Here is a 27,579-nt window from a genome sequence, read left to right on the forward strand (position 1 = left end):
TCCTTTTCCTGTGAGATTATTATAGGTTTTGCAAAAACACGATTGGGATTAATTTTGGATAATTGGATGGTGAAGTAATGTAGTTTTCATCCACAAATGTAAGCTAATCTGCTTTTCTTTTTAAGTTATACACTTGTTGTTATGAGTAATTTGTAATATTGCAACGTTCAGCAATAGGGCACCTAACACTTTTGAGAAATTTGAAAAATATGAAGATCCAATTATCTCATATTAGTTCCGATCGTGTTAACAGAGTTGAGGGTTATGCGTACATTTTACACCTTGAATCAGTATTAAATTTCCCCGATATCAATAATTTCGACGACATTATATTCTTTGTACTCAGTCCGTTTTCCTCGTTAGTTTTGAAAAATAAAAAACTTTGCTGAAAAAGTGAAGTTCGTGAAGAGACATACCTTAAAGACACTTTCAGATTTTTTATTTTTTTCTCAGTTATAGAAGTCCCCAACCCCAATAAAGTATATATTTTCTGAAAGCCCTGATATTGGGAATTCCGACTTTGTACAGTAGGCCTACATAGTCATTATTTGCATAATAGTCACGTGACAAGCGTTTTCCCAACCCTTCCAAAAATCGGTTTTCCTCCCTTTAGCGAACACTCTGCACGATTTCCGGTTGAACTTTATGAATTGACAAGCATGGCAGTGTCCTTCAAATCCATCTCTGGGATTTTCTTTATATGCCTTTGTTTTTTCTGTTATGCAGTATTATAGGTGTTAGACTGAAGTTTCTTTTCAAAGAATTGTAATTGTCGCACCATATAATTTGAATAGAGACTCGGAGAAAAAATCGCAGACTCAGATTTGAAGGGTATTGCAAGCGCTTGTCAATGCACAAATTTCAAAAGGAAATCTTGCAGCGTGTTTGCTAAAAGAGGAGAAAACCGTTTTCTTTTTGAAAGGTTCAGCAAAACGCTTGTCACATGACTATTATGCAAATAGTGACTGTGCAGTGTGCACGGTCGGATTTCCAAATATCAGAGGTTTCAAAAAGATATACTATATTGCGGTTTGGGACTTCTATAATTGAGAAAAGAATAAAAATCTGAAAGTGTCTATAAGGTATGTTTTAAGGTATGTAGCTACCTTGAACGATATCAAATAGCAAGTTTACGTAGCTCTAGAATTAACATATATCAAGTACCAGTACTCCGACGGTCATCTTACAAGTGATCTCAGACGGTTATCACAGTGACTTGGTCAGTGACATTACTTCAGCGACAATGATAGGTCGTGACCGTGTTGGCAACTCGACAGCTTATACTGAACGTGTCTCCAGTCTGGCCGCTGACGGTCACCTTTGGGATGGACAAGAATCCCTAGATGTTACCGCTGCTGTTGAACTTATATTTTAAAATGCACGCCCGGACTTAGCGCCTAGGGATATGCGAGCGATGTACCTTCAGATTTCGTCAGGAGTCGGATCGATCGCTGGGGGGGACTCTTAGTCGGGACAAATTGCTATTCACGAAATGAGAAGAGAGAAAGGCGAGCGCTTTCCGGTTAAAGGCGGATCGTAACATTTACTGTAATTACGACTGAAAGAAACACCTTGTACCTATAGATAAAGAACACTGCATGGTAGCATAGCAGACCTAATGCATGCAGAATCTCCAATCAATAGGAAGGATAGTTTCCTGATTGAAGATCATGTTTTCGTTAAAACACCACAAACTCATAAATAACTCACTTAATGCAAGATTCATTTGATTATATCTTAATTTGTAATGTTATTAAAATGAAAACAGCGATTATATAAATATTTTATTGAAATCACTTGACAAAAATAGATGAAATTCTGCTGTATTGAGGCAAAATACACCACATGACCGTACGGTTTGAGCGATACTGGATTCTTTAGAGATGTGACACTGGCAAACTTATTTACTCTTCGAAGACTTCATGTAACATGATTGTAGGATGACACGAACAGCATGGCCTAATTGCTCCAATGGTTGATTGAATATATTCAGAAGAGAGTTAGTCAGACGTGTTAGATCACAGCTTGACGCGGACCATACGTTAATAATTTAGAGACACACTGTATTCGCCGGTGATTGAGTAACCCGTAGTTAATGAAGTTGACCCATTAAATAAGCCCTGCGCTTTCCCTTGACAATTGTCATATAAGAGGATTCGATTCAATCTGTTTCAAGGCAAATTTAAGGATGGCTTCAGCACGTCCGCCTCCAAGTCACTTTATGCTTTGAAAATTTTGTACAGGGCCATCTCCGAGTGTTGCGTACGTCAGCGCAACATTTATCGGTAGCGTGACATAATTAAAAAATCTCTTTTAAATGTAGATTCTCAGATTTATTAAATCCTAAAATGTAAAGGACCAAATACATATATGTGATAGGGCTTTTTCTATGTGCACGATATTTTAAAACATAATAAATATTTGTATATTGCTACCATGTTTTATGACTTTTTGCCTTTGATAGATTTGTTAACATACATAAAATCCGACAGGGACAAAAAGTAAGTGAGGTTACCCACAATTCTCCTTGATTTGTGAATCTGACATTTTTGCCAAAGGCTAATTCAATTTTTATCAATTTCCGAACAACTTGAAGCTTAAAATTTAAATTCAAGATTACTTGTTCAAAGTATGCTCCAAAATTATTGATTATATTTAAACTTTAAGAATATACTGAAAAAGAAGCCGATGTTTGTAGGTGCTACAAATTTCACACTTCTTAAGATAAAGTTATCGGCAACTCAAACGGTCTCACCATACCATCTGTTAGACATGCAAATTTCCTTTGTATTGAACATTTAAAAAATCAATACGCATTTTTGTCAACATAAATGCAACTTATTCCCTCGGTTTCCTTGAAAATATTGTGTATGGCTGTCAAATATTTCCGTGTGTTAGCCACACCAAATTCCAGGTTCCCAACATGCATCTGCACTTTCAAACGAACTACCGACATAGCGTGTCCCTGTTAATCATCATTTTGAGCAAACTTAGAACAAAACATTACAGCATGTTTTTATGGCTTTTCCCTCGTTTTTTGTATAATTATTTTTGTAAGTAATACAGGTACAGGTTTGAGAATGTAAAATTTATTTTTAATAGATCGTATCTATGTATATTTGACAACCTGCCTCTTAAATTTCATAGCGTTCCATTTTCTGAAAAGTCAGTAGATTTGAATTGAACATGGAAGAGTTGGACATTCTCGTTTGTACCCACGATAGTAGGTCCTTGATAAATTGCGAATGTGAAGCTCACTGATACCTTCTGGTCGATGTGAATAAGTCGAATGATCAATGTTTTTTGAATAGGGTCAAGTACAGGAGGAATCGCAGCTTGATACGATGCATTGAGTTGCTGGACTATTTCCGCAGATCATATGCTATTCTGTGTGAGGGAAATTTGTCCTTGAATGTGTTCAAACGAAGTTAATCAAACCATTCAGCAGCCTGTCAATAAAGGAGGAATAAAAGTGTCAACGTTTCGACTGTGGAACCGCTAGCCATCGACCGGTGTATACTGGTCACCCTCTGACGAAGATTGAATACGTCTCCGCTATGTATGACTTGAACTTCATTCTTTTGATATGTGCCGACAGAAAATCATGGAAAAACGTCTAGACAGCTAATGGTCTCTAAAATTCAAATTTGTTCACAGTCGAGCTCTGTCGCGAGGCATGACAAAAACCCGAAACCGGAAGACAGCAATCAAGTATTAGGTTTATTTGTGGCAGATCGATCTTTAGACTCGGAGATAAGGGTTTGAATCGAATGATTTTGACAACGATATTTTACTTCGTAGTACCAGCTTAAACCATAATCATTCTATCCCCATCATCTCGTTGATATGTCATTCAATCGGGATATTGTCCCTCTAAAATTCGTCAAAAAATGCAAGACACAATCAGAAATGCCGTAGTTCTCGGAACATCTCCTCGGTGATAAAGTTTTTCCAAAGTTATCAAACGCATGCGCAGATTTCCCTTCTTTCAATTTTATTTTGACGGAAACTCCATACAAGCACCATTGCCGACTAACACAAACCAATAATGGCACCAGCGTCAATGCATCATCGATATCACTGAAAACCGTTTACGTGTACAGCAATAATCCATTACGACCTGCATGAAGATACAATTTTAAAATTTCACAACGTACATAAAAGCGCTCTTATTCTGCTTCGTGACCGTGAACATGAGACCTCAACACGCTAATGCTGCTCAAAGATATTCGTGTCAGTCGGGCGCGGCATCACTTAAAGTGTTTTGTCAAAGTAGATGACCATGTTCATTCTAATTGCTTGATATTTGTTCGAGCCATTATCAAACTCAGAGTAACTCCAAGCATCAAAAATGAAATGCTTCCTTCTGACTAGTATGCATCTGAAAAGGCAGAACAAATATCGATGTCAAAACCAACAAACTGAGGAATGGCTTACCGGGGTGGCTTGCATAAAGAAGCATGGGTATGTCTACCATAGGTCACCTTATGTCACGTCCGACATTTGACTTACGTGCAAATAGACAGCCGTCAGTACTGTCCGTGCAAAAGCTATTTCTTTACCAGTGTTGTGTGCATGGGCGTTTTATCTAATGTTCAGCAATTTTATTCATTTGCAGAGAGGGTAGCTTGGAAAAGGACCAGTGGGCATCAGGAGTTTGATTCGGTTGTTATTGCGAGTTTATCGGTGTGGAGGGGGGAGCATGTTGCACAGGGATGGCAGTGGATCCATTGTAAACTACAGGGCGGGAAGGTATTATTTTTCAAATCAAAAACAGACTGGCAGCTAAGAAACCCAACTTTAATTTTGCTGACAACTCATAGGTTACTTGTAAAACACCTCGGTTATTCCTCCTTATTTAAGGTAGAATGTGCCTCGGGGAAAGATATTCGCACTCTCAAATTTTACAATACTCTGCCGATCTATCGGCTCACTTTGAAGCCTTTGGAGTTAATAAACTTTTCATCGTCTCATTTCTGCGCCATTTTGAATTTCGAGTATCGGTCAATTTAAGGTAGTTTGTTTCTCAGGTGACCCCTGAATTTTATTATCGATATTGAATAAGGATATTTTAAGGAGACGTTCAAGTCTTTCACTTTCGAGGCGCATACCACCTTGAGAGAGTAAGAACTACGGCCGATTTACTTGATTCTGAAAACCCCCAAGAAAGCAAAATTTTGTTATCTGTCCACGATATCCACGGTCAGTCTGTTGCGAGAGTTTAGTTCGGTCGTACATTTGGATATCTGTTCGTCATTATGTAAATCAGTCAGTTAGTTGCTAGTTATTGGTTCGTTCAGTTGCTTGTCAGCCAGCCAGCATTTAATTATCGTGACGTCACGATTTCAGTGCACGACTTTGACACGTGATTGTGACGGTCTTTATGTGATTCACTTATAATAATAATTAGCCCATATATTACAAACAAGCTTTGTGCCAGTCACGTTACTAAATCGCATCAAAAATCTAAATCAAAGCATCATATGAGACTGAAGTCCGCGAATCAAGCAACGCTTGAAAAAAAAAGTTAACCAAATTCGCCGAGGCACATTTTCATCGTACGTGATATTTTGTCTGACTGCAACAACGGCACTGAAGACGAACAGCGTACAAGTATGCTACGTTTACTATATGAAGTTAATTGAAGTTCATCCACCAAGCGAGGGCGATCGAATTTAATGAATGGACGAAAACACGGGACGGGTGAACGGTAAAGATTAAGTATAAAAACACCACTTTATAAAACAGAAAATTGTTCGACCTTCAAGCCATTATTCTTCATAACAACTCTCAAAACGTTCACAATCAATTCTAATATATAAGGACACACAGGCCTTCGGATCTGTTAACATTCCCAAGGTTATCACGATGAAATGACAACTGGGCAAGATTCATTAAAAAGAATGGTATGGTATTCGACAAAAGATGATCATGATTATCCCATAATTCAAATTAAGACAGACAGAGAGACTGGCGTTCGTTTTCCATGAAGAAGCTTTACAAAGTACGCCATTGTGAGTCACGTTCCGGTAACACTCGGTTCAGCCATGCTATTGCTGTTACAAAGTTTTTACGTACATCTATGACTTGTCACCCGGTAAACCTTGGTAATTAGGGAAAGAGAGGATGTAAACTCGACACAAAATGTGTGACCGCGCACAAGGGAACTTTCGTACATTAAAACCAGAGATAAGCACGCTGGATTTTGGATATTTTATTGTAATTGTATTTATTTATTCCGATATTAACCGGCGGGAGTAATTCAAGCTTCGCCGAAAGTAGAAAATTACATAAAATTACACACGCCCGTGCAATTGACGGAAAATAAGAACGACAATAAGCATGCAATTCGTGAATAAAAATGATTCAAATATGAATATTGAGGTTACCGTAGAATATTTGCCTCGGGGCCGATATTCTGACTATCAAACTTTTACACTATTCTTTTGATCTATCACTGTTGGAAGTTCGTTGTGAAGCTAATGGATTAAAACACGCTTTCGCCGGCTTAGTTTTGTAAAAATCGGTAAGTACTGGTTAATATATTTCTCTAGCACCAACATTTGCATGGTGACCCCGAGGTTTAGTCTTGATTTGCAAAGAGAATGGTTCAAGGTCTGCTTCACGAGAGTTTGAGCAAAAGTTGAAGTCTTTCATTTTCGAGGCGCGAAACACCTTAAAATGATCATTGATTAACAAATAGTAAAACTAGCGTAGATTAAATTCTCTTCTTCTCTCTGTTCTACTCCTAAAATCACGAAATTCAGGTTTTAGATACCTGGGTCACACTGAGAATCAGAGGATCAATCCTATCTCCCCGTAAAGATGGATTTTGTGGGAAACCTTCGTTATACTCTGTAATTTGTTTGAATAACGATTCGTCAATCCCATCGTGAAATACGCGGCACCGTACGTCGTGACAGCTTTATCGGAGCCAGAGACGGGTTTGTGTTCAGATAAAAACATATTCACTGAAATGAACTTCAGTGAGCACTCTCAATCAGTGACCCGTTCGCCAAATCCAATCGTTAAACAGTGCTCTCTCCGCATACATTCAAAGATAACCAAATTTAAATCGACTGGCAGAATTATCTGTCGTCGTTAGACAGACGTGGAAATTTGGAAAATGCGAAGGGTCAAACACCTCAAATCAGATGAGAAAAAAGATCGAAAATGCATTCCTAGATAAACTGTCTTTTTATTTTCAGTAAACCCCTTTTACAATTCAAAGAGATGACAAAAATTAAAGTCAACTGGCAGAATGGTCTACCGTCCTAAGACAGGCTTTGGAAATTTACGAACTTAGAGTGAAACACTTGAGATCAGATCAGAAAACTTTGTAAGCTGAAGCCCTAGAGAAAACTTTTGAAAAGCCTTTTCTTAAAAGAACTCGGTAGATTTGATGAAAATATTAGTAAGATTTGTTGATTGATTTTTATCAGAATGCGTTTTGTTTCTTATCTGTGCATATCCGAAGCAAGTCTCGACTAGGGAAATGCAAAGTTATACCGCCATAGAGTAAGTTCTTTTAGATGATCCCTGAGAGATGAATGGATTGCTGCAGTAACTTTAAACAGAGTATAGAGTGGTGTTGCCAACCTCCCAACCCGAAATCGATGTCATGTATGAATGACGCCACCAATAGGCGAACTTTGCATTTAGAGACTCTGGCACTTTACAATTTGGCTGATGAGAAAACAGCGTAATTCGCGGAATGCTATGCTCCGAGCAAAGTTACTCCTGTTTTTACTGCAAAACAGGATATACTTGTCATGACAAAAAAGGCTTTACACTTTTATAATTCTGGATCAGTTATTTTTAAAAGGGGGCCGTTCATATTCGCAAAAAAGCATGACGCGAACTTTCGTGAGACTCGTTTCTGCAGAGTTTTATAAACGTACGAACATATTCGACTCAAAGTAAGTTAATTGTACGGCGTAGAACATTACTTCAAATAAAAATTAGTTCAATTTATCGATACCACAACATTAACATAAATAAATTGTCCATTTAGCCATCAATTTATTTATTAAAGACTTTCGTGCTTCGAAGGCATCCGCCAAGCAGATTACCATTTTTGGCAAGGTCAAGGATTGTTTTAAAGACCGTTTCAAGAGACGAAATGTTCTTTTTTACCCTTTTTGTGATACCGAGCTAGCAAACATTGAATATTTACATAAAGTCAACTGATGTATAAAATGACGGCGATACATAACTGCAAAAGTATAATATTTACACCTTTGCTGAATACAAATAGATAATTTCGTTTGTGACCTCTCGACAGAATGGATGTTTCCTTTTTCAACTTGCTTTCCTATGAAACAACTTTGCCACGATGTAAGGGATCGGAAAGCTGCTATCTTTTTCTATATGTAAGACACCGCCGATACAGATTTCATTATAAACATTTGCATAAGGTTCAAACTTTATGTAACAGTTTATGTTCAGCCATGTATGGTGAGAATTGTGCACTTGAATTTTTGGACTTGATTTTGGAACAGATTGTAAAATGTTTCACTGAATGTTTAATCGTGTCTGGCTGCGGGCAGAGTTGAGGTTGTGCACAGTTGACTAGTGTATTCAAGAAGTCAAGCACCACAAATGACTTTTCAGTCAACGCAATTTATGAAAAAAGGCTAAAAATGAGTGATTTTGTCCCTTATTATACCTCCTCAACCCTTTACTAATTGTCGTCGGTTTCGTTGAAAAACAGTATCAGGTTTGACCAATAATTAAAAACATTTCTTTCACTATTCAAAACATATCCATCCACAAGCAGTGCAGTTGCCCAATAGAGAGCGAGCATTCCTTAATTTTCGGCGTATAATCTTGTCTCCTCTTTTGCTCAAGTCATCATGATAACCAACAAAGCAGAGATACCAATGTGATAATTCATTCCTCACACTTAATTTCTGATTGCACGAATTCGCAGCCGCCCTTTCAGCGTCATGTCACAAAAATACAAATGAGGTTTTAAAGGAAGAGTAAATATTGTGACCTTTGAGGAAATAAAAAAGAAACACTGTTGTAACAAGTGATTTAAAGTATATCCGTCTATAAAAAAACTGTGAATTCTAAAAACATGATTGTATGCGTTCTTCTTCCAGGGTTACATCTAATGTACTCTATATATTGCTCATCAGTTGACTTGGACAATAAATAATCGCCCAACTGTGATTCTTCTTATTGCTTGTTTGTTAATACGCCTACATTACATTAGTTATTTAATGTCTTCACTTGTTTGACACTTCCGTTTAGAGTCAAGCTCGATGCTAACAGATAAAATACTCAAAGTGCAACTCATTTACAGTTGTTGCATGTCTTGTAGATGACTGAAAGAGGACAATCCCTTTCTTTACGTTGGCATATTGGAGATTTGTCCTGCTTTCCGTGCCTTCTTGGTCGCTAAGAAGAAGATGGTGACGAGAAACTCCAAGAATTCAAACACCGATATGACGGACGCGCCGATGTACAAACCAATCAGGCCCCCTAGATTACTCAACAAAGCCACAGTCTGTAAAGAAGGTGAAAATGAGACGCCTGTTAACGACTATATGCATTGGCTCATTTAAAGCTTTACCGGACTTGGTGGCAACGCCTACTTTTCCAGCCACGACGTGCAGAGGGAGCGAACCAGCAGCCTGAGTTCAAGGAATATCAGTGCTTGTTTGACCAGCGAAATTCCAAATGGTCTCCTGGAATAGTGACACAACTAGCAAGATAAATACACACGCTGAACTGCTTCCGCAGTCTACAGTATAACTGGGCTTATATTAGCAGTGGTCGAATGAGAATTAAATACTGGACGGTCTTTCGGCCTTTACGATGGCATGTAAACTTTATATTTATAATGTGGATTGGACAGTGATAGAAATAAGCAATGAATGCCCATGACAATGATGTCTTACATCAAGTGCAGGTTTCTCCCTGATGCTTTCGTAATTCAGCTCCTGATAGTACACCTTCAACCTCACCAGATTTCTCCTGTATAATTCAAAAAAGAAACACCAAAAAAACGGGGAAATTTAAATATTTGACTGTTATGTATTTTCTCCAGAAGGATCAAATGACAATCAGAAGTACCTTTTTTAAGGTTTCCGTTGCGTCGCACTGTGCTAACACGCGTTTCTCACAGCAAAATTTCTCATCAATGATGACATGAAAACGCCCTCATACTAAATATTTTCAAAAAGGCAGAGAATGTAAAGTTTCGTATAGTAACAATAGTTTACTCAGTGGATGAAGGGGTACATATTGAGGTAAAAAAACCTCAATTTTAGCATTAATGATCGTCATGAATGTGATACTACTTAATACGATTTAATATCTCATTCAAAATAAGAGTTTATGCAGAAAAAAAACGACAATTGCGTTATCTATTCTCATTATTAAACGGCAGGGATTGTAATTGTCCGTTTATCTGGTTGAATAAACAATTCATCAACAAAGACTTCACACATACGCTGTTACGTGAAGTACCCACTTAAATTAGGAAAAATGCTATGTCGTTCAAAGTGTAAACGGCGTCTGTGGTATTGTAACTTGTTTGAAAGGAATTGAAGAGTTTGGCGCGTTTAATGTGATCAGAGGAACAGATCAAAATACTTCGATATTACCTTGATTCGTCGAGACTGTCTAACTGCTCGTTAATCTTTCTGCTTCGTTTGCTAAGTTCTGAGAACAGCTTAAAGTCGTATGCTTCAGAAGGCCAAAGAGACATCGATATGGTTTCCTTGTATGAATCGACGCTGAATATAGAAAAACAAACTTTCATGCAATGACCGCTGTCGCAGACTGTATTGAAGGTTACCTTTTCTGAATTTTACAAGTATATATATATATATATATATATATATATATATATATATATATATATATATATATATATATATATATATATATATATGCATAAACATTGCTTGACTTTGTTTGTATACATATTGGTAAATGGGTTATTTCTGCCAGGCCAAGGAATGCATAAGATGAAAGATCACGGAGAGAGATTCTAAATTAAAGAAGACGAAATGAATGAACGTAGGGAAAGTAGGGATCTAATCTTTAATCTTTGTTGCTAATTAACGGTCTAAGGTAAATGATTAAATGACCAACCGCTATTCCATGATGGTCAAAGTAAGTGATGATGTTACATGTTTCACTGACCCGACTGGCGTTGATATTACCGAAGGAGACAAAATCTCAATTACTTTTTACTTTCATCGTTGATTGCAACTCACCTGCAAGCCTGGGGGCAGTCCGCCGTGCATCCCAATTGATCTGCGTTGAATTGCTTCGAAATGGTACTCCAACACGTGTCTAACTCAGAATGAGATATAAAAACGGTGAAAGCGAATGAAGAAATGAACGCAGTTACAGTGGAGAATCCACTTTACAGTTTCCACACATATAAAGTTTGTATTACTTTCAAAATTCATAATCATGATTATATCATTTCCAATAATTCTGTTTATGTTGTATATTGACTTATCACTGAACTTCACATATGCTGCACGATTATTGTCATCCTATTCCTATTGGCATAACCGTCATTTATTATCAGAAAAATACAACTAAAAGACTTCTTGGTTAAAGGCCCCTGTTCTTTCCGCATGGGTCACTATGGGGAAATGCAAATACAAACAAAAACAGAGAAGAAAATCACTCTTAACATCGGCATGGTAAGCTCACAGTTGACTTCCAAATTTGAACCAAGAAAACGACCACTTATCTGAACAATTCTAGTGTGTTTTAGTCGATCTCGTGAATTCACGTTTGATCTCGGTGTGAATGACTAAAAAGCACGGTCACCACACTCACTTGTGTCTGTTTCTTCGCTACAAGCTAACAAATTATCACCATCGTGTGGCATTGTGGGATCATAACAGTTGCAAGACTCCATTACCTCTCTTTGGAAACAAGTTCTCCGACATGCCTAAATGAAGAGAAAAAAGTCAATCGAATTTTGAAATATTACTCTGATCTGTACACGTAACAAGGCATATTTTAAATTTGTATAATATACACAATTTTGAGTCAAAAGTTACAAGCACTACTCTTTGGTTGTATTTTCTGATCGTCTTCAGTCGCAAAATTCTGGAGATTTCCGTCATACTTCTTTCACCAGGACGACTCGGGAATCAAACGCTCAAATGATCCAATAGAGAAAAAATATTGTCGCTGAAATAATGCATGCTGCAACGGGTCGTATCCACAAAACATAAACTATTAGTCGATCATTATAACAATCATATTTGATTCCAACATTTGTTCCCTAATAGACGAAACATGTATGCTCCAAAATTAGATACAAACTATATAAAAGGTGTGTAAATTGCGTAGAAATGGCATGAAAAATTGTTAAGAATAACAATGATGAAAGAATTAAAAAAAATGATATCCCATATACCTCAGTTGAATAATCGAATCCGTCATACAATAATTCCTCGCCCGACGATTTTTCCGAGCAATTGCCGTACTTTCCTCCAAGTCTTTGTATGTGTGACTGCAATATAGAGAAAGCAAATGAACAGTATAATGAAAGCATCATGTAACAGCAACTACAATATGATTGGTACTCAGGGCAGATAAAGATGTTTTGCTATCAAATGTTTGATGAGGAGCCGGCAAAAGTGGAAGGAGCTAAGACGGTTTGTGTTGGTGGTTGTGATATCATAGTAAATTGTGAGCTGTTTGGATGTCGTGGTGTCCCGTGAGGTTGGTGATCGTGGTATATGGGGATGATGCTGCCTAAATCAGTTGCACAGACCATTTTAGTTTTAATGATAGCGGTGATGATGAAGTAAACTTGAATGCTGCGGGCATGAGTTAAGACGTTTGCTATGGGAGAGGCGGAGTGAAAAGCCAAAGACAGACATCAATATTACCAAGCGCACGCCGATGGAAGTAGAGAATCCTGGCGGTATTTCATTTCCCTGTTCTTCTGGAAATGGAACGATCTTATGGGGATGGATGAGGACGACTGCTCCAGCACTTTCAGTGAAGCCCTGCAAGTATTCATCTTGCTCGATGAACAAAGTCAATTGGAGACCTGTCCACAAGTAAAAAAGTTTTTGAAATAAAGTTTTTGAGAGCAGTCTTGCAAAATCACTTTATCGTTTGGAAAACTTCAAGATATCGAGAAGGTCTGTGAAAAAAAAATATCACAGTCTAAACGGGCACGTATTCCTTATGCAGATATCACAAAAATAATACGCGTAAATTCTCTCTATTCACAAATTATTGATAATAAGTTTCATACAAAGTCAGTTCCAATGGACTTGAGTGATGATCAGTAAAACCGTTGAACTTTCATTCGTTTTGACCCTCAGAAATGTAATAGGGTTGAATACATTATCCTTTCAAACCTGAATGTGTAAGTTTCACCGTACCAGACTTTAAAACTGGTTCGTTTTTGTGCTCAGTGTGCCGACTTAAACGTTTTTAGGACCACCTCTTTTCCTCATATAGAAACCGTGAACGTATGTCTCCTAAGATGTAAACAAAATTGTTGACAGTAAATGTTATAAAAAGGTTAAAACATGCAAAAATCTGCGAGTGTCTTACCTTTCGATGGACCTGGTCTTGACGAGCTAGCGATTTCTGTGTCGTTTGCTCCAACATTGAAAGAATAACAGTTTCCATATTTTGGATTCAGCACTAGAGAGAAGTTACTGCAACGAGAAGAAACCACTAATACCAATTGTAAACTTGTTTAATTATCTCGAAATACCCACTAAACTAATATGAACCAACCAACGAAATGCCTCTAAATCACAAACGAACCTAACAAATCTCAATCATGGTTTTAAGCGTGAGTCAAGTATTCTGTGTTCTAAAATGTACGCCGTTTACTTCAAGCCGTATAGTAATCCCAAGTTTCCTTGTCATTACAATCATGTGCTTACACTTGCAGGTCATAGGACGTAACTCGCGACGACCGACATCAGCGATGTGTGACTTTCAGCTCTAGTGAACACGAAGAACCCAACCAAACAGAACCGGTTCGAGGCGGTTATATGATATCTACTAGTATTTCTACGGGCCGAACAGACGCCTGTCATTCTTATACGTCTGTTGACTCTCCCGCTCGCCGCGTCTATTGTTGAACAGGATGGGAGATTTGAAAAGCCGTAAAGTTAGGCATGACCACAGAGTAATATCATGGACAGAGTGGCAACAGCTATTGTTTAAGGCGTGAAGCGGTTACGTAAGCAATCCATGTTTGCCTCGCCTCACGAAGCTCTTGGCTCTCTTTTCCGAAGAGTGCCGACCATGCACCCTTCGGTAATTTTCGGATTTTCACCAATTGTTAAGCGAAAGTATGTTCGACAAAGCTTGTGTTGTTGTTGTCGTGTGGTGCTGATCGGAATTGATGTGCTGACGAAAACGGGAGTGTTTTGAGCTTCAGGAAAGTGGGTGTTACCGTTTTAAAAATTCCTCTCATATTTTTATGAATATATAATGAGTGTGTTTGAACCAAATTTGAAAGTCTTTTATCGATACTGTCTGGTTTTACTCAATGGTTTACGGTCAATCATACCGTCTTTTACACGTGCGCCAAGAAAGGACATGTTTATGAAACTGCTGGCGTGTTATGTTTTGATTGGCGTGAGGCAGTGTTTCTGGCCTGAGAGCTCACAAAGTAACTATGGTTGCTACGCGACTGGCAGTACGATGCCATCTCATCGTATGTTTCGCATAATCTCGTGTAATTATCAACCACAAACCAAGCCTCCAAAAAGTTTAACACCTTTTAAGCTCATTTTAATATGAAAAGCCAATAGTCTACCGAGACGACCATGGAACAAAAGGCATGCAAGTGTTGCCACTCTGTCTATGATATTACTCTGTGGCATGACCGATAGAAGGAGAGTGTCTCCTAACATATTCACTGCGACTGCACATTGCTGGTGATAATTTTAGGGGGTGTTTTCCTTTTTTAATTGTGCTGGTGAAAGAAAGGGTCAGAATGATTTGTATTGTCTTTATTACATAGGATTATAACAACTAAAACAAAAAACTAAAAAAACCGAGCGATTAGGAAAAGGGCCTTTGGAGACAGGCAGCAAGGCAGGCAGGCAGGCATACTAACTGACCGACAGACAACATGACAGATAATCGACAGGCAGACACATGACAATATCAAGGGTCCAATGAGGGAGCGTAAACGGTAACAAGCGTGACACTCACTGTTTTCAAACTTTACTTACTGGGGCGAACATTTCACGCCATTAAAGGTACAATCCTGTATCAAGTCTGTTTTATTGTGACCGATGGACTCCCTGACGTCATCGGGTAACAGAGACATAATCGTGGTTAGATTCACTTCGGAGGCAAATTCGGGGTCGTATTCGTCGTAGTCCCCCTCTTCTTCGGAATCCCACCATGTTTCATCGATATGCTGTACAGACACAGACAGACATAGAGCAACATGCATGGGCGGACAGTCAGACAGAAAGGAATACGTATAGCTAGGCTCATTCGTCTTACCCCTAGAAAACGTATGCATGTCAAAACTATAAGTTTATCTAATTGTGTTGCGTTGACAACATTAAATTCTATTAAAATCGACTCAATCCTGCATACATACCTGTAGATAGATAGATACACCTACCTACCTACCTACCCACCTACCCACCTACCCACCTACCCACATACATACATACAAACATACATACATACATACATACATACATACATACATACATACATACATACATACATACATACATACATACATACATACATACATACACACAGACAGACACACACAGACACACACACATACATACATACATACATACATACATACATACATACATACATACATACATACATACATACATACATACATACATACATACATACATACATACATACACACACACACACACACATACAAACATACATACATACATACATACATACATACATACATACATACATACATACATACATACATACATACATACATACATACATACATACATACATACATACATACATACATACATACATACATACATACATACATACATACATACATACATACATACATACATACATACATGTATATGTACGTGCTTCAGTTATAGATGATCCTGATATCACATCATTAGCATACAGGATCACACAATGACTACATTTATTACGACGGCGTTTTTCTCGTTAAATAAGAACCATTAAGTTGTGTGATTCAGGCGGGTTACAGTGGTTTGCTGTGAATAGCTATGATATAGATATGATTTATTGCTACGATCAACGCAATTGAATTATTTTTCGAAAAGACATATAATATGAATACGAACCTCATCCGCCACATCCTCGTTCCAATCAAAACTTGTTTCATTCCCGTCAGTCTCATAATCGAAATCTAAAAATCCTAACTGATCCCGATATTCTTCGCCCAGTTCGCCGAGCTTCGATTGGCGGAGCGGGTTGATGTTACACACAGTGACGGCTGGGAATTTCAGTACCCTGAACTCCACTGATATGTCGTATGTCACCTTGTAATCAAAATAGTTCTTGACTGAAGTCGCTGCTTGCCAGAGAAAGACTCCCCAACATAGTCCACAGATCAAGAGCCATATTATCCTGACCGGTATGGATTCTGCGGCAACCGCTCTGGGGATTCCATGGGCCGTGGTGTTTTGACTGAATTCATATGCTGCATCTTTGATCGACTGTTTGTTTCGGTTGCCATCCTGCTTATCAGCGTGCCCTTGATCTTGTCTATTGGATGCTGTCGTGTTTCGATCGAAAGTTACGCTTCCGTTTCCCTCGACTGTTGTCAACTCCATTCGTGTATATTGAAAGAGATAAAGTTACTAGTTCTCGATGTTTGTCGATTTACGTAAAAAGCTGCAGCTGATGCGCACTTTATTCGGAGAATGATCGATGCGCCTGTGAACAAAAATCAAATCGTACATTTAATTAGCATAAAATTTCGCTAAAGCAAATGCCGCAGAGGCTTGTGAAAGTAGTAAGCTATTTCGGGCCCACTTCACGATTTCTTCAAGTATAAGATTGTGCTTTCTCATGTACTTGTTATCATTCACAGAGAAAACATTTGCACGGGATAACCTCGATATGGGAGAGAAGCCTGGTACTGGATGGATCGCGTTCATCCCTATTGCGCAGACTCCATCCTACGATGTGCTATGCGCCATACACTAGAGTCCATGCTCGCTCTCACTTCAGAAATGATAAGATGTACAACAGGTCTTTACAAGAGACTTGTATCGTGTGTACCGACCTAAACTAAGTGCACGACTGCTTGAAATCGACACCATGAGTACAATCATCTATAAAACGCAATCCCTGCCAAGCATTCGTCACACAAAATAGGGGTAAAACGACCTTTAATTACTTCACTATTTCATCGGCTAAATCATTTGGTATAGAATAAAGGCGAATTACAGTTAATCACAGGACACTATTCAATGACGTAATGACATTTGTGACGACGTATTGAATGAGCTGTCAGCATGTTACAACACGTGATCGGCTGTACAATTATGAAGATTCGGTACATAGGCTGCATAGGCTTCATGTACGGTACCTGTGTGTAAACACCAGAATTGTAAAGGTATCGTGTGCATGGCTAGACTCAATAGATCAAATGGAAGTTATTATGTGCACTGTGAGAAAGGGAAATTCAATTTGGATAAGACTGTTTGGAGGCACATTTGTTAAGACTGAGTTTTCCAACCATTCAGAGGCTGCTTAATTTGCACAAAGACCGCATTTCAGGTTGCCTCGACACGGTGTGTAAATTTGAGACATTTCTCTATACTATTCATGAAGTCTACGACCCATAACAGTCACCTCATCCGTTCACAAGCCACAGAATATTATATTTGAGATACCCGGAAAAAAATAAAAAATAATATGCATATTTGATATATGTTTAAAAACGAAATGAATGTGGAATTTTCTCCAAGCATCCCAAACAGAAAATCTATAAGAAATGAATAATATCAATCCGTGTCATTAAGCATAATTGTATATCAATGACACTGTATTACATCATAAATATGGAAATTAACTTTCATACTTCGCAGGAGCATATTATCCCATCTTCTCAGTTCAGATATAAGGGTAAATTGCTGTTGAGCAAAATGTCGATGTGAAAAGGATATCGATAATTATTGACACATTTCTATTTAATTTACAGCTACACAGCTATAACAATTGCATGATGTCGTTTTCCATAGTGTGGCAAATCACTTAGGCCAAGCAAAAAATATATATATGTTTCCCTCCAGTAACCCGACCTTACCTGAGAAAAGCTCGCCGACCCTAGACATTTTCTTTCGCATTTTCAACAACTCTCTAAATTTTACCGTATTTTATGGGTCTCAGCCAACTAAAAGAAAAGTAAAAAAAAAATCCTCTGACCTACCAATCCTAATTTTCTGAGCCAAGTTATCGGAAACACATGTTTTTATATTTGCCGTTAGTGTTTGTGTTCACATCACATTTGTCTGAGATGTATAGGGAACACAGTCGACTGTTAAACTTATCATTTTAAATTTACCCGATCGACAAAAATCCAAAATTATCTTGAGGAAATAATCGTTTCAAACCCCTAGTTGGCATTTTATTCCAAATTTTACGCTCTACAATTCTTCCGCAAATTGTATTGACTAACATAGCCTTGAACTAACCAGTAACAGTTCATGAATGCAGACATTTAAAACGTTTAAACATGGCCATAGATATCTAGATACCAGCATGAAAGCAAAGTCCCTTTCTCCAACGAACAAGACTTCATTATCGGTATTCTCTTGAAAAGTGCCAGCTATTGTGTAAATTGAAGCTGACATATCGGATCCCAGTTCAACGGATCCAAGGAAAACTAGGTTAAATTCTATTAATGTTACTTTCCCCAGTCGATATAAGCAACTTAGAGTTCCTGACAGCCATTGTACACTATTCTTTCCATCGGATCTCAAAGTGAACACAGTTTGCCTATGAAATAGATTTTACTTTTGATTTGAGATCAAATATTTATCGATCAATATATAAATACCGGTGTTGCACAATACACATGCCGATTAAACCTGATGTTTGGCTATTCGTCGATAGACAACCAACTTAATGAAGTATCAATGTTTATGGTTGGGTCAACAGATATTGAGGAACGCGTACAGTAGTTACGTGCCTTGAATAAAAACGAATGCACCGTAAAGGAATCACGCCCAACAATTCGCCATGACCAGTCACTTCAGTAAGTTCTGAATGGCGGGGGAATTATGTCGCCAAACGGTGTTTGGCTGGAATGTGTTGTTGAAGGAAGACAACTTGGTCGGGAATGTCGCAGACATGAATGCCGCCCTGACACGTACTGCCATGTTCCGAAGATAAGACTTCAAGTAAAACTGCAAAGAAACATTCACAGGTGAACAACGCTTGAAAGAAGGCTACGTCGTATATAAAACTAATTGAAAAGTTATTGTTTGAGAAGTTGCTTACCTACGACAGTACTGGTAAAGCAGTGCGTAGAACTCACGTCACAGCCAACGTGTTCTTGTTTTCTGAACAACCTGGCGTAGTTAAGGTTGCCAATCTAACCTAAAACAACTGCCATTGTTAAGGAAAGTGGCCGTTCTACAGGCAAAATGGAGTGCGATTCTCGTGAGTTATACACAGATACTATAGCACTTCTGACGTCATAAGGTTATGACCCTAGCTCTAGCAAATTTCGTGGTCGACGTCTATTGTTTACATGATTCGATAGTGGCCAATACAATAGGCCGGCGGTGTGTGGTACATAAAAGGTAAAATGAGGTCACATTAGTCACCATATGGTCGTCTATATAGCTATGCCTACCCAGTGTTGTTGTACAGTTACTAGGTAAACTTTGGTTTGTTGCTCATGTTTGTTGTCTTTCGAAACTAGATAAAACGTCTGTTCTGGACGAAGCTTGTCAGGGACTGCCACCGCTCTTGCAGTATTATTTTGATGAGCAAATACATAGATATAATCCTGCTTAACTCCTTTACAATAAATAAAAAATACACTAAGTGCACATTGATATTTTGTTGATTTTGTCATGTCATATCAACTTCGACTCATGTTTTACTCATGACAGCATATTTACCAGCGCTTTCAAGTGCGAATGCAAATTCACAATGAGATCCAGCGCACAATGTTATTTCTAAAGTACCAGGCGAAATCTGGGTACTCATCTATAGGTTGCTAAAATCATTCTCATCCAAGTAATTTGGTCCTTGCCCAACAAACAAAATAGACGTTCACAAACGTTTTCACATATAATCAAACAAGACATCAATAACGATGACAAAACTCTGTAAAAAGCGGAATTACTAACAGCTGTTAAAGCAAATTTGTTTCGTAGTATGTTGAGGATTAATGACGCCAGACAAACACGTTTCGCATAATTTTACATCCAATGATTATTATGAAAGCCATTAAATGTCTAATTACGACAATTGGTAAACCTGTTTACTTATTTTATCAAATAGCATGTGTAAGAAACCCAACCAAAAAGTAGTTCCATTATAGACAGACCGAGGCCAACAAATTAAGTGAAAACTGATATTTTGCAAAGGATGGACTTTAAGGAACTCAGGGGCGGTAACGGACGTGTCTTGTCTGATGATATCCATAATACAATAATCAGATGCATTGCAAATAATTAGATTTGTCCATACAAAATAGCTACTTAATAGCTACTTTTAAAATCAAAGGAAATTTGATCTTTCCATATCCCCGTCTTTGATATTTTTATTCAAGGCAATGCGAATATAAATGCCAGTGACGGTTGAAATGTTTGCCTGCGCAAGGCTTTTCTGACTCGCGCCAAGTTCTCAATAGATCTGATAGATCAATCATGGGTGGGGTTGACCATATTTTTTTGAAGTAAATGACGTGCTTCTGATATATGTTCCAGCTCAGAGCTTAAATGCGCTGTAAATCTCGCCTGAATGCGTTTATTGCTTGCTTTCATCGTATGGATTGAAAATCCATTGCGAGAATACCTAGAACGACAGCATGCTGTGCATTAATCAATCAATCGGCGATGTTTATACAAAACAAAAATCCAAAACCAAAGGTTTGTTCTATGACGCTAATACATGTATTTACGCTCTAATTTAGATTATATTTTTGGAAAGTACTCATGCAAGAACGACGAAAACACAACTGTATAGGCGGCTGCTATATTAACACGATTGGAACTAATTTGGGATAATAGACCATGTTCCGAACCGCGCGTGACATTCCGAGATATCGCGATAATATGTGGTTCGCAGTGGACGCGTTCTCGCAACACAGGACAAACTGCGTAAAACAGGACAAGTCGCTATTACGTTAACCCTGCATAAAATATAGGAAGTTGCAACCTTTGCTCTGTTCTGCACTTTTTCTAGTTCCATACAAAGTTTGACTTGTATTACTAAGCTGGAAACCTGTTTCTACGGGCATGTATTAAAGTCTCGCGAGATCTCGCAATCAGCGGAAAATCGTCTATTGGATGGTGAAGTAATGTCTGTTCAATCTGCAAACGCAAGCTCATCTGCTTTTCTTTTAAAGTTACACACTTGTTTTATGAGTAATTTGTAATATTGCAACATTCAACTTTAGGGCACCTAACATTTTTGAGAAATTTGAAAAATATGAAAATCCAATTATCCCAAATTAGTTCCAATCGTGTTTATTGTTACAATGAACACTAAGAGAGAATAAGGCCAAAGTAATTGAATTCTTTGTTTTGCGTCCACTCAAAATGGGAAAAGGTACGCGTCTGAGCGGCTGAAAAAACACACACACAAGAAAATTAACACAATGTAATTTGATTGCAGCAAATAAAATATTTTAACAAAATTTTAGTCCAGAAAAGCTAAGCGGTCATGTCCTAAAATTTCCTATTCAAATACACTGTGTGTGTTTTTCATTGAAACCTTAAAAACCTAAGCGGGTGGGGACGCAAAACAAAGAATTTAATTACTTTGGCCTATTAATGGCCCAAACTGCAAACTACGACAACAACCATGCACGCATCTCTGACAAAATTCGTCCTCATTTGGAGTAGCAGTCTCCGATTTCGCGCTGGTGTTACTATATTTAGTGACAAGCCTTTAACGGCAAATAGCGCTGTTGTCCAACAGTCCATATAAAAGTGAATTGCAGTAGCCAAGTTGACAATTAGATAAACAGACAACAAGCAATTGTTAGGAAACTGGATACGCATATCTTGAGTGATCGTGCTTTGGTAAACTTAGAGAATGTGACATGTTTTTATGACAAAAGATAAATCGGTATGTTCGATACTTTCCGAACCTTTGCCTTGTCGCACGTTATAGATGGAAATTGTACATACTTTTCATGAATTGAATACTCTTAGGCTTGTGTTAGTAAACGTAATTTGCCCACAATGAACTTATTTATGAGCATAGCTCACTGCTATTAATTTGATTCGCTTGTTAGGCTGTGTCTTGCCCAGCTCTATGGTCTGGCTACGCTAAGAGTAATTGTCAAGGTTAGTTTAATACCGGTAGGTTTACTGCTTTTGTGCAAAATGCAGTGAAAGTTCAACACAGCTGCTAACATTCACTGTAATAATAAGCACAACTATAGCTGCTTGAACGAGTAATAGGCAAATGTACTGAACATAATCTATATTGTGAGCAGAGGATTCTCCGAACGATTTATTATAAAGGGCAATAGTGAAAACGTTTTATCATATAATATAACAAACCTCAACACGACGTATTGTGTACAGTTAGTAATCATGCTATTGTTAACAAATTCATTCTGGGCCAGACTAACACCAGACATTACACATGTACCGCTGCGACGTGATTTTTATAGTAGAATAATAAAAAATGTATTTTGCAAACAATACACTTGACACTTAAGTAGGGCGGAATGACGACTTGTATCAACATAGAAGAAGTACGGCTGCCATCATACCATGTGATTTTTGTAGTAACAAACCCTCATTTTCCAAACCAAACACTTGAATGTGAAAACTCTAAATTATTCTTTGTTCTCTTCGTTGGTAAGCTTTTTACCGCGCAACGGAATCGATTATCGTTGCATTTGAACTTACCATTGCAACCCTCAAATCGCTTCTACCTCCGTGGATGCACTGTACGTAATACAGGAAGTGACAGATCGAGTAAAACGATATCAGTTACCGCTGCCATCGATATTCTCAACTGAAATTGTCATTGATTTCCCGAGTGTCGTAACTGAATGGCGCCAATTTTGCATGACCTCTGTCTCATCTAAAGAAAGAAGCCGAAGAGGGCCAGACAGCCCTTCGGTACTCAATCGATAGATTGAAGTTTGTTTACACACTCATATACATAACACTGTAGAGGCTTTTTCATTTATTATCGAAACTTATGACGTGAAAACACTTTCCAACACTTCCTCGGGTTGATACTTGTTCTTTGAGCGAGCGAACATATATAAATTATGTCAATAGGAGACGGCATCTGTGCCTTTTATCCCATCGTTACCATGAGAAAAAGGGCTTCCATAAACGACGTCAAAGGACCCTCATAATAAGTCAGACAAGGTTAAGAAACGCAAACATTAGGAGGAAAATACTAACATAGCGTCGAGGATGCAGCGTCATGTGAATACACAGGGATATTCCTAAGTACACGACATTCAGCCGCAATATCGATCCCTAAACGAGTTATTGTACTACCGAAATAATCATCAAATTTTCAAGATTTGTTGCTGCTAATCGTTACATTTTCTAAGTTGCACTGCCAAAAGATAAAGATAAGGTTGCCGTATTTGTTGAGGAGAATGAGTGTTATACCCTGTTTCTATCTCTCGTCAACTCTTGCCAATGAAGGTATAAGAAAGGCGTCATTGTACGTCAGAGTTCGAAGACTTGGTAGAGCTACATTATACAACTGCAATGTGGTGTACGATTAAAAAGTATGTTTGGTGTCATGTATCTATCAATGCCTACTTACCGCTGGAAAGCCTGGTGTAGTGATCTTAATGTAGACAGTGATCGCGGATACACGCTACACCTTTTATAAGTTTGAGTGAATTGCTCTCCTCTCTTTAAAAAAAACGGCAAAAGGTCAGAGGCCATGGTCAACTCGATGAATGTATGCATTCACACTAACAACAAAAAACTGGTTGCTTGTGTATACATCAACAGTATAAGTTGGACACGTAGAATGAGCAGTGGAGAATTTCGGACATCAACATTGTGAAGGTTTACCTCAGATCTATTTTTCTATTTTCTCGATTATTCAACTATCATTTTGTACGTGCAAATAACGTTAACTAAAATTTTGTGAGAGATTCAGATTGGTATATTCAAGAGTCCGTTGCGGGATGTCTTTGTCTCCTGTTGGTGCGACTGACACACGTGCGTACCCTGACATGACCATCGCTTACAACTGACCTGGTTGTGCATTTACAGGGCATTTGTCTACAGTCTCAGCTGGCGCGAACGTGTCAATTACATGATGTCTACCTCCATACCTATTTCATTCTATAGAAAGAGAGACATGTACATCCCTGATGATGCACTCACTTTAAAGCTTTGTAGATACAAGTCGAGAGTTGACGTTTTGTAAGTATGAAAACAACATCTGACGAATTCGTGGATGATTAAATAAAATTTGGTTAAATTAAGTTATAGGCTTTTAATAAAGTTAGTAGGTTTTTAAATAGGCTCAAAACGGAGGATTTCATTTTTACGTAGGAAGATACAATCACTTTTTCGCTCATTCAGGACAGCAATTTTCCACTTGATATTCAACCGGAATTACAGAGACAAAGTCAAGAATGTTTAGTGCATTCTCTAATTGCGCTTGAAGGAGGACGTATTTCTAGCTGATAACAGAAATTTTGGTCATCGGTTAGTGTGCGCGTTCCGTCTGTAAGGGTTTGTTTCAATGCGTTCAGCATGCTATAGAATGTTCTGACCACCATTGACAGTCTCTAATAATCCAAAAATTGCAAAAACTATGCCCTAAGTCAGCGACTTTGTCTCTCTGAAGCTCCATTAACAGTAACTTTTAATGCATCTTCCATTTTTTTTTCTGTTTGTAAAACACGGTTTCTTGTTCTTCTCTAACAATTGAATTGTTTCGAAAATATCCAGTGTTCCGCAACTTTTCAGCATGACCTGTATGTCTATAATCTTCAATAACACGATTGGAACTATTTTGGGATAATTGGATGTTCGTATTTTTCAAATTTCTCAAAAATCTTAGGTGCTCTGTTGCTTAATGTCTCAATATTACAAATTACTCATAAAAACAAGTGTGTAACGTAAAAAGAAAAGCAGATTAGCTTACATTTGTAGATTTTAAAGACATTACTTCACCATCCAATTATCCCAAATTAGTTGCAATCGTGTTCAATGTTATTGTCGACTATTTCGTCAGGACTAGAATTAATTTGTCAACTGTAAGATTGTATATCGTACAGTGCGTTCTGTTTTGAGATCATTATGTATTTGAGAATAGAAGAAAATATACTTGTTTTTAAGTTCACGAAAATAATTTAAATACTATCAAATAATACGACTGACTTAGATCAACACAGTCTCGGCTGTCAACTCTGTGATGTCTAGGCTACAGTGAAACCTATGTAAAATTACTGTTGTCAGTTCAATCCGCGACAGTCTCTTGGTATCATTTTGTCGTTCTAATCTTATTATTTTAATTTTAACCCGTTGTAGGATTTTTGACATTATCTCATTATTTTAGTTTCTGATTACCTTGTCATTTTTGGACAAATGGCGTTACTTTCTCCTTTATAAAATTCTACAGTAACTGCATTGATTGCATAAAGTATATTTTGGCGCAATACGATATGGACGTCATACGGCTTCCGCAAAAGTGTGGATATGACGGGCGACGAACGAATCAGACTCATAAAACTATGTAAGAAACTGAGCAAAGTGATAAACGCAAGGGTGAATTTACTGTTTGTAAAATTATCCGCTGGCAGTTTTCTAATTCAGTAAATTCCCGAGCGGTCTACAAGTTTGAATCGGCAAAAGGAAGATTATGAAATCAGCGAATGTTTACGTATACGGTGCAGATTCATTCGAATACTTTTTTTGAAGATAATTCGAAAATATGCAGCCAACATGGCGAGTTAGATGTCGTCAGATTGCATGTGGTACAGACTTTAGTATGCGTGAGAAAGTGTGTGCATTTGTTGCTCTGTAGACAAAAATATCGTCATTTTTATTCAGGGCCAAATGTTGATAAATTGGTTATATTGTTCTAGGTTCGTATTGGAAAACCCAACAGGGATTATGGGGTTTAATGTAACAGGTGGTGGTTGATTCAGAACAAAGAGACTGTATTTTGCACTGAGATTGCAATTCGTGAGAGGGAGTACACATAACACGATAAGAACTAATTTGGGATAAAGTAATGTCGTTTTAATCTGGAAATGTAAGCTCATCTGCTTTTCTTGTTTTCATGAGTAATTGGTAATCTTGCAACATTCAGCTATGGGACACCTAACACTTTTGAGAAATTTGAACAATATGAGCATCCAATTCTCCCAAATTAGTTCCAATCGCGTTATGTACAGGATCTTCGGTGTTACTATGGAAACAGAACAGTGAGCAAATCGTCAAAATGGACGAGCTCTCCTCGATTCTAGGCTTAAAGAAAAATCGTGCTTTCTGCTTCACGGTGTACCCTATAAAAGTTTGTTTTATTTTCATATATTCTTTTGATAAAAGGCTTTTGAATAAGCCAGCTAAGTGGTGATAAGTATCGGTATACATGCACGTCTGTTCAGCTATGAAAACAAATACAAGGACAAAACAACAGATGCGTTTTCTATTTATACCGTCACAATATCAATATTTGAATGTGTAGTTGTTCTGTTTAGCACTATTTAACACTCGGACGACGATATCAAGTGCGGTGACAGAAAACTCTACATGGTTTGATGATATAAGATACTTTTCATGCTAACAATCTCGCGTAATCTTTACGCACTGAAAAAATCTGGAAAGATTTCCATTTTAAGTAGGATATTACTAATAATGATGATACTGCCTTTGAGTTGCACACACCCTATAACTAACCATAAATCTATCTCTGAACTCATTCATATTAGATTTGATGTGTTTCTCCAAAGAAGATCACCCAATCAAATACATTTCAAGTACGGGGCTTAAAAGATGTCTTGCACAAAATTTATTAATCCGACTGTCATTTGCGGTTTATATTTGCTTTCGTTTTGTTATTTCATTGAGCGAGCAATTCAAATCGATGACAAATGGACAGGAAATGGATAGCTGTGAACTTAACTGCTTTACGATATGCCCCTGATGGTAACCGCATGACAGTAGATAGGAAAGTTCAAATCTAGACACAGCACAGTCGATGGACCTAGGTGTAGAGTCACTGCATTCGTATGGAAAAACATTTAAAAGATCGATTCCTTTTTTATCAAGTGTCCGGATGCCTATCGGGTGTTCTGGAGGAAGTTGCCTCACGCCTTATTGAAAGTATGGCGGCTCACCTTAATGTATCTGCTGCGAATTGTCCAATTTTCCTTTCGGCTAAGAATGTGTTTTCTCTTTATCTGTGGCAGTT

At 37.9% G+C, this 27,579-nt stretch overlaps 1 protein-coding gene across 3 annotated transcripts; it reads right to left on the minus strand.

Moving 5' to 3' along the window:
* Nucleotides 1–7,178: 7,178 nt before the first annotated feature.
* Nucleotides 7,179–27,579, minus strand: LOC139121829 (amiloride-sensitive sodium channel subunit alpha-like). Of its 3 annotated transcripts, XM_070687034.1 has the most exons (12): nucleotides 27,506–27,535; nucleotides 23,962–24,053; nucleotides 16,305–16,899; nucleotides 15,207–15,397; nucleotides 13,561–13,667; nucleotides 12,882–13,045; nucleotides 12,404–12,499; nucleotides 11,815–11,929; nucleotides 11,235–11,313; nucleotides 10,617–10,748; nucleotides 9,909–9,984; nucleotides 7,179–9,514 (listed from the first exon to the last, which is right to left on the minus strand). In XM_070687034.1, exons 3-12 carry the CDS (start codon nucleotides 16,794–16,796, stop codon nucleotides 9,356–9,358), a joined length of 1,611 nt encoding a protein of 536 aa, XP_070543135.1. In that variant the 5' UTR covers nucleotides 16,797–16,899; nucleotides 23,962–24,053; nucleotides 27,506–27,535; the 3' UTR covers nucleotides 7,179–9,355. The 3 variants fall into 3 exon arrangements, with proteins under 3 accessions (XP_070543135.1, XP_070543136.1, XP_070543134.1); XM_070687035.1 differs by lacking the exon at nucleotides 23,962–24,053 and having other exon boundaries at nucleotides 27,506–27,579; XM_070687033.1 differs by lacking the exons at nucleotides 23,962–24,053; nucleotides 27,506–27,535 and adding an exon at nucleotides 19,474–19,738.

Source organism: Ptychodera flava, chromosome 21, assembly GCF_041260155.1.
Source record: "Ptychodera flava strain L36383 chromosome 21, AS_Pfla_20210202, whole genome shotgun sequence".
In the NCBI taxonomy this organism is placed as follows: Eukaryota; Metazoa; Hemichordata; class Enteropneusta; family Ptychoderidae; genus Ptychodera; species Ptychodera flava.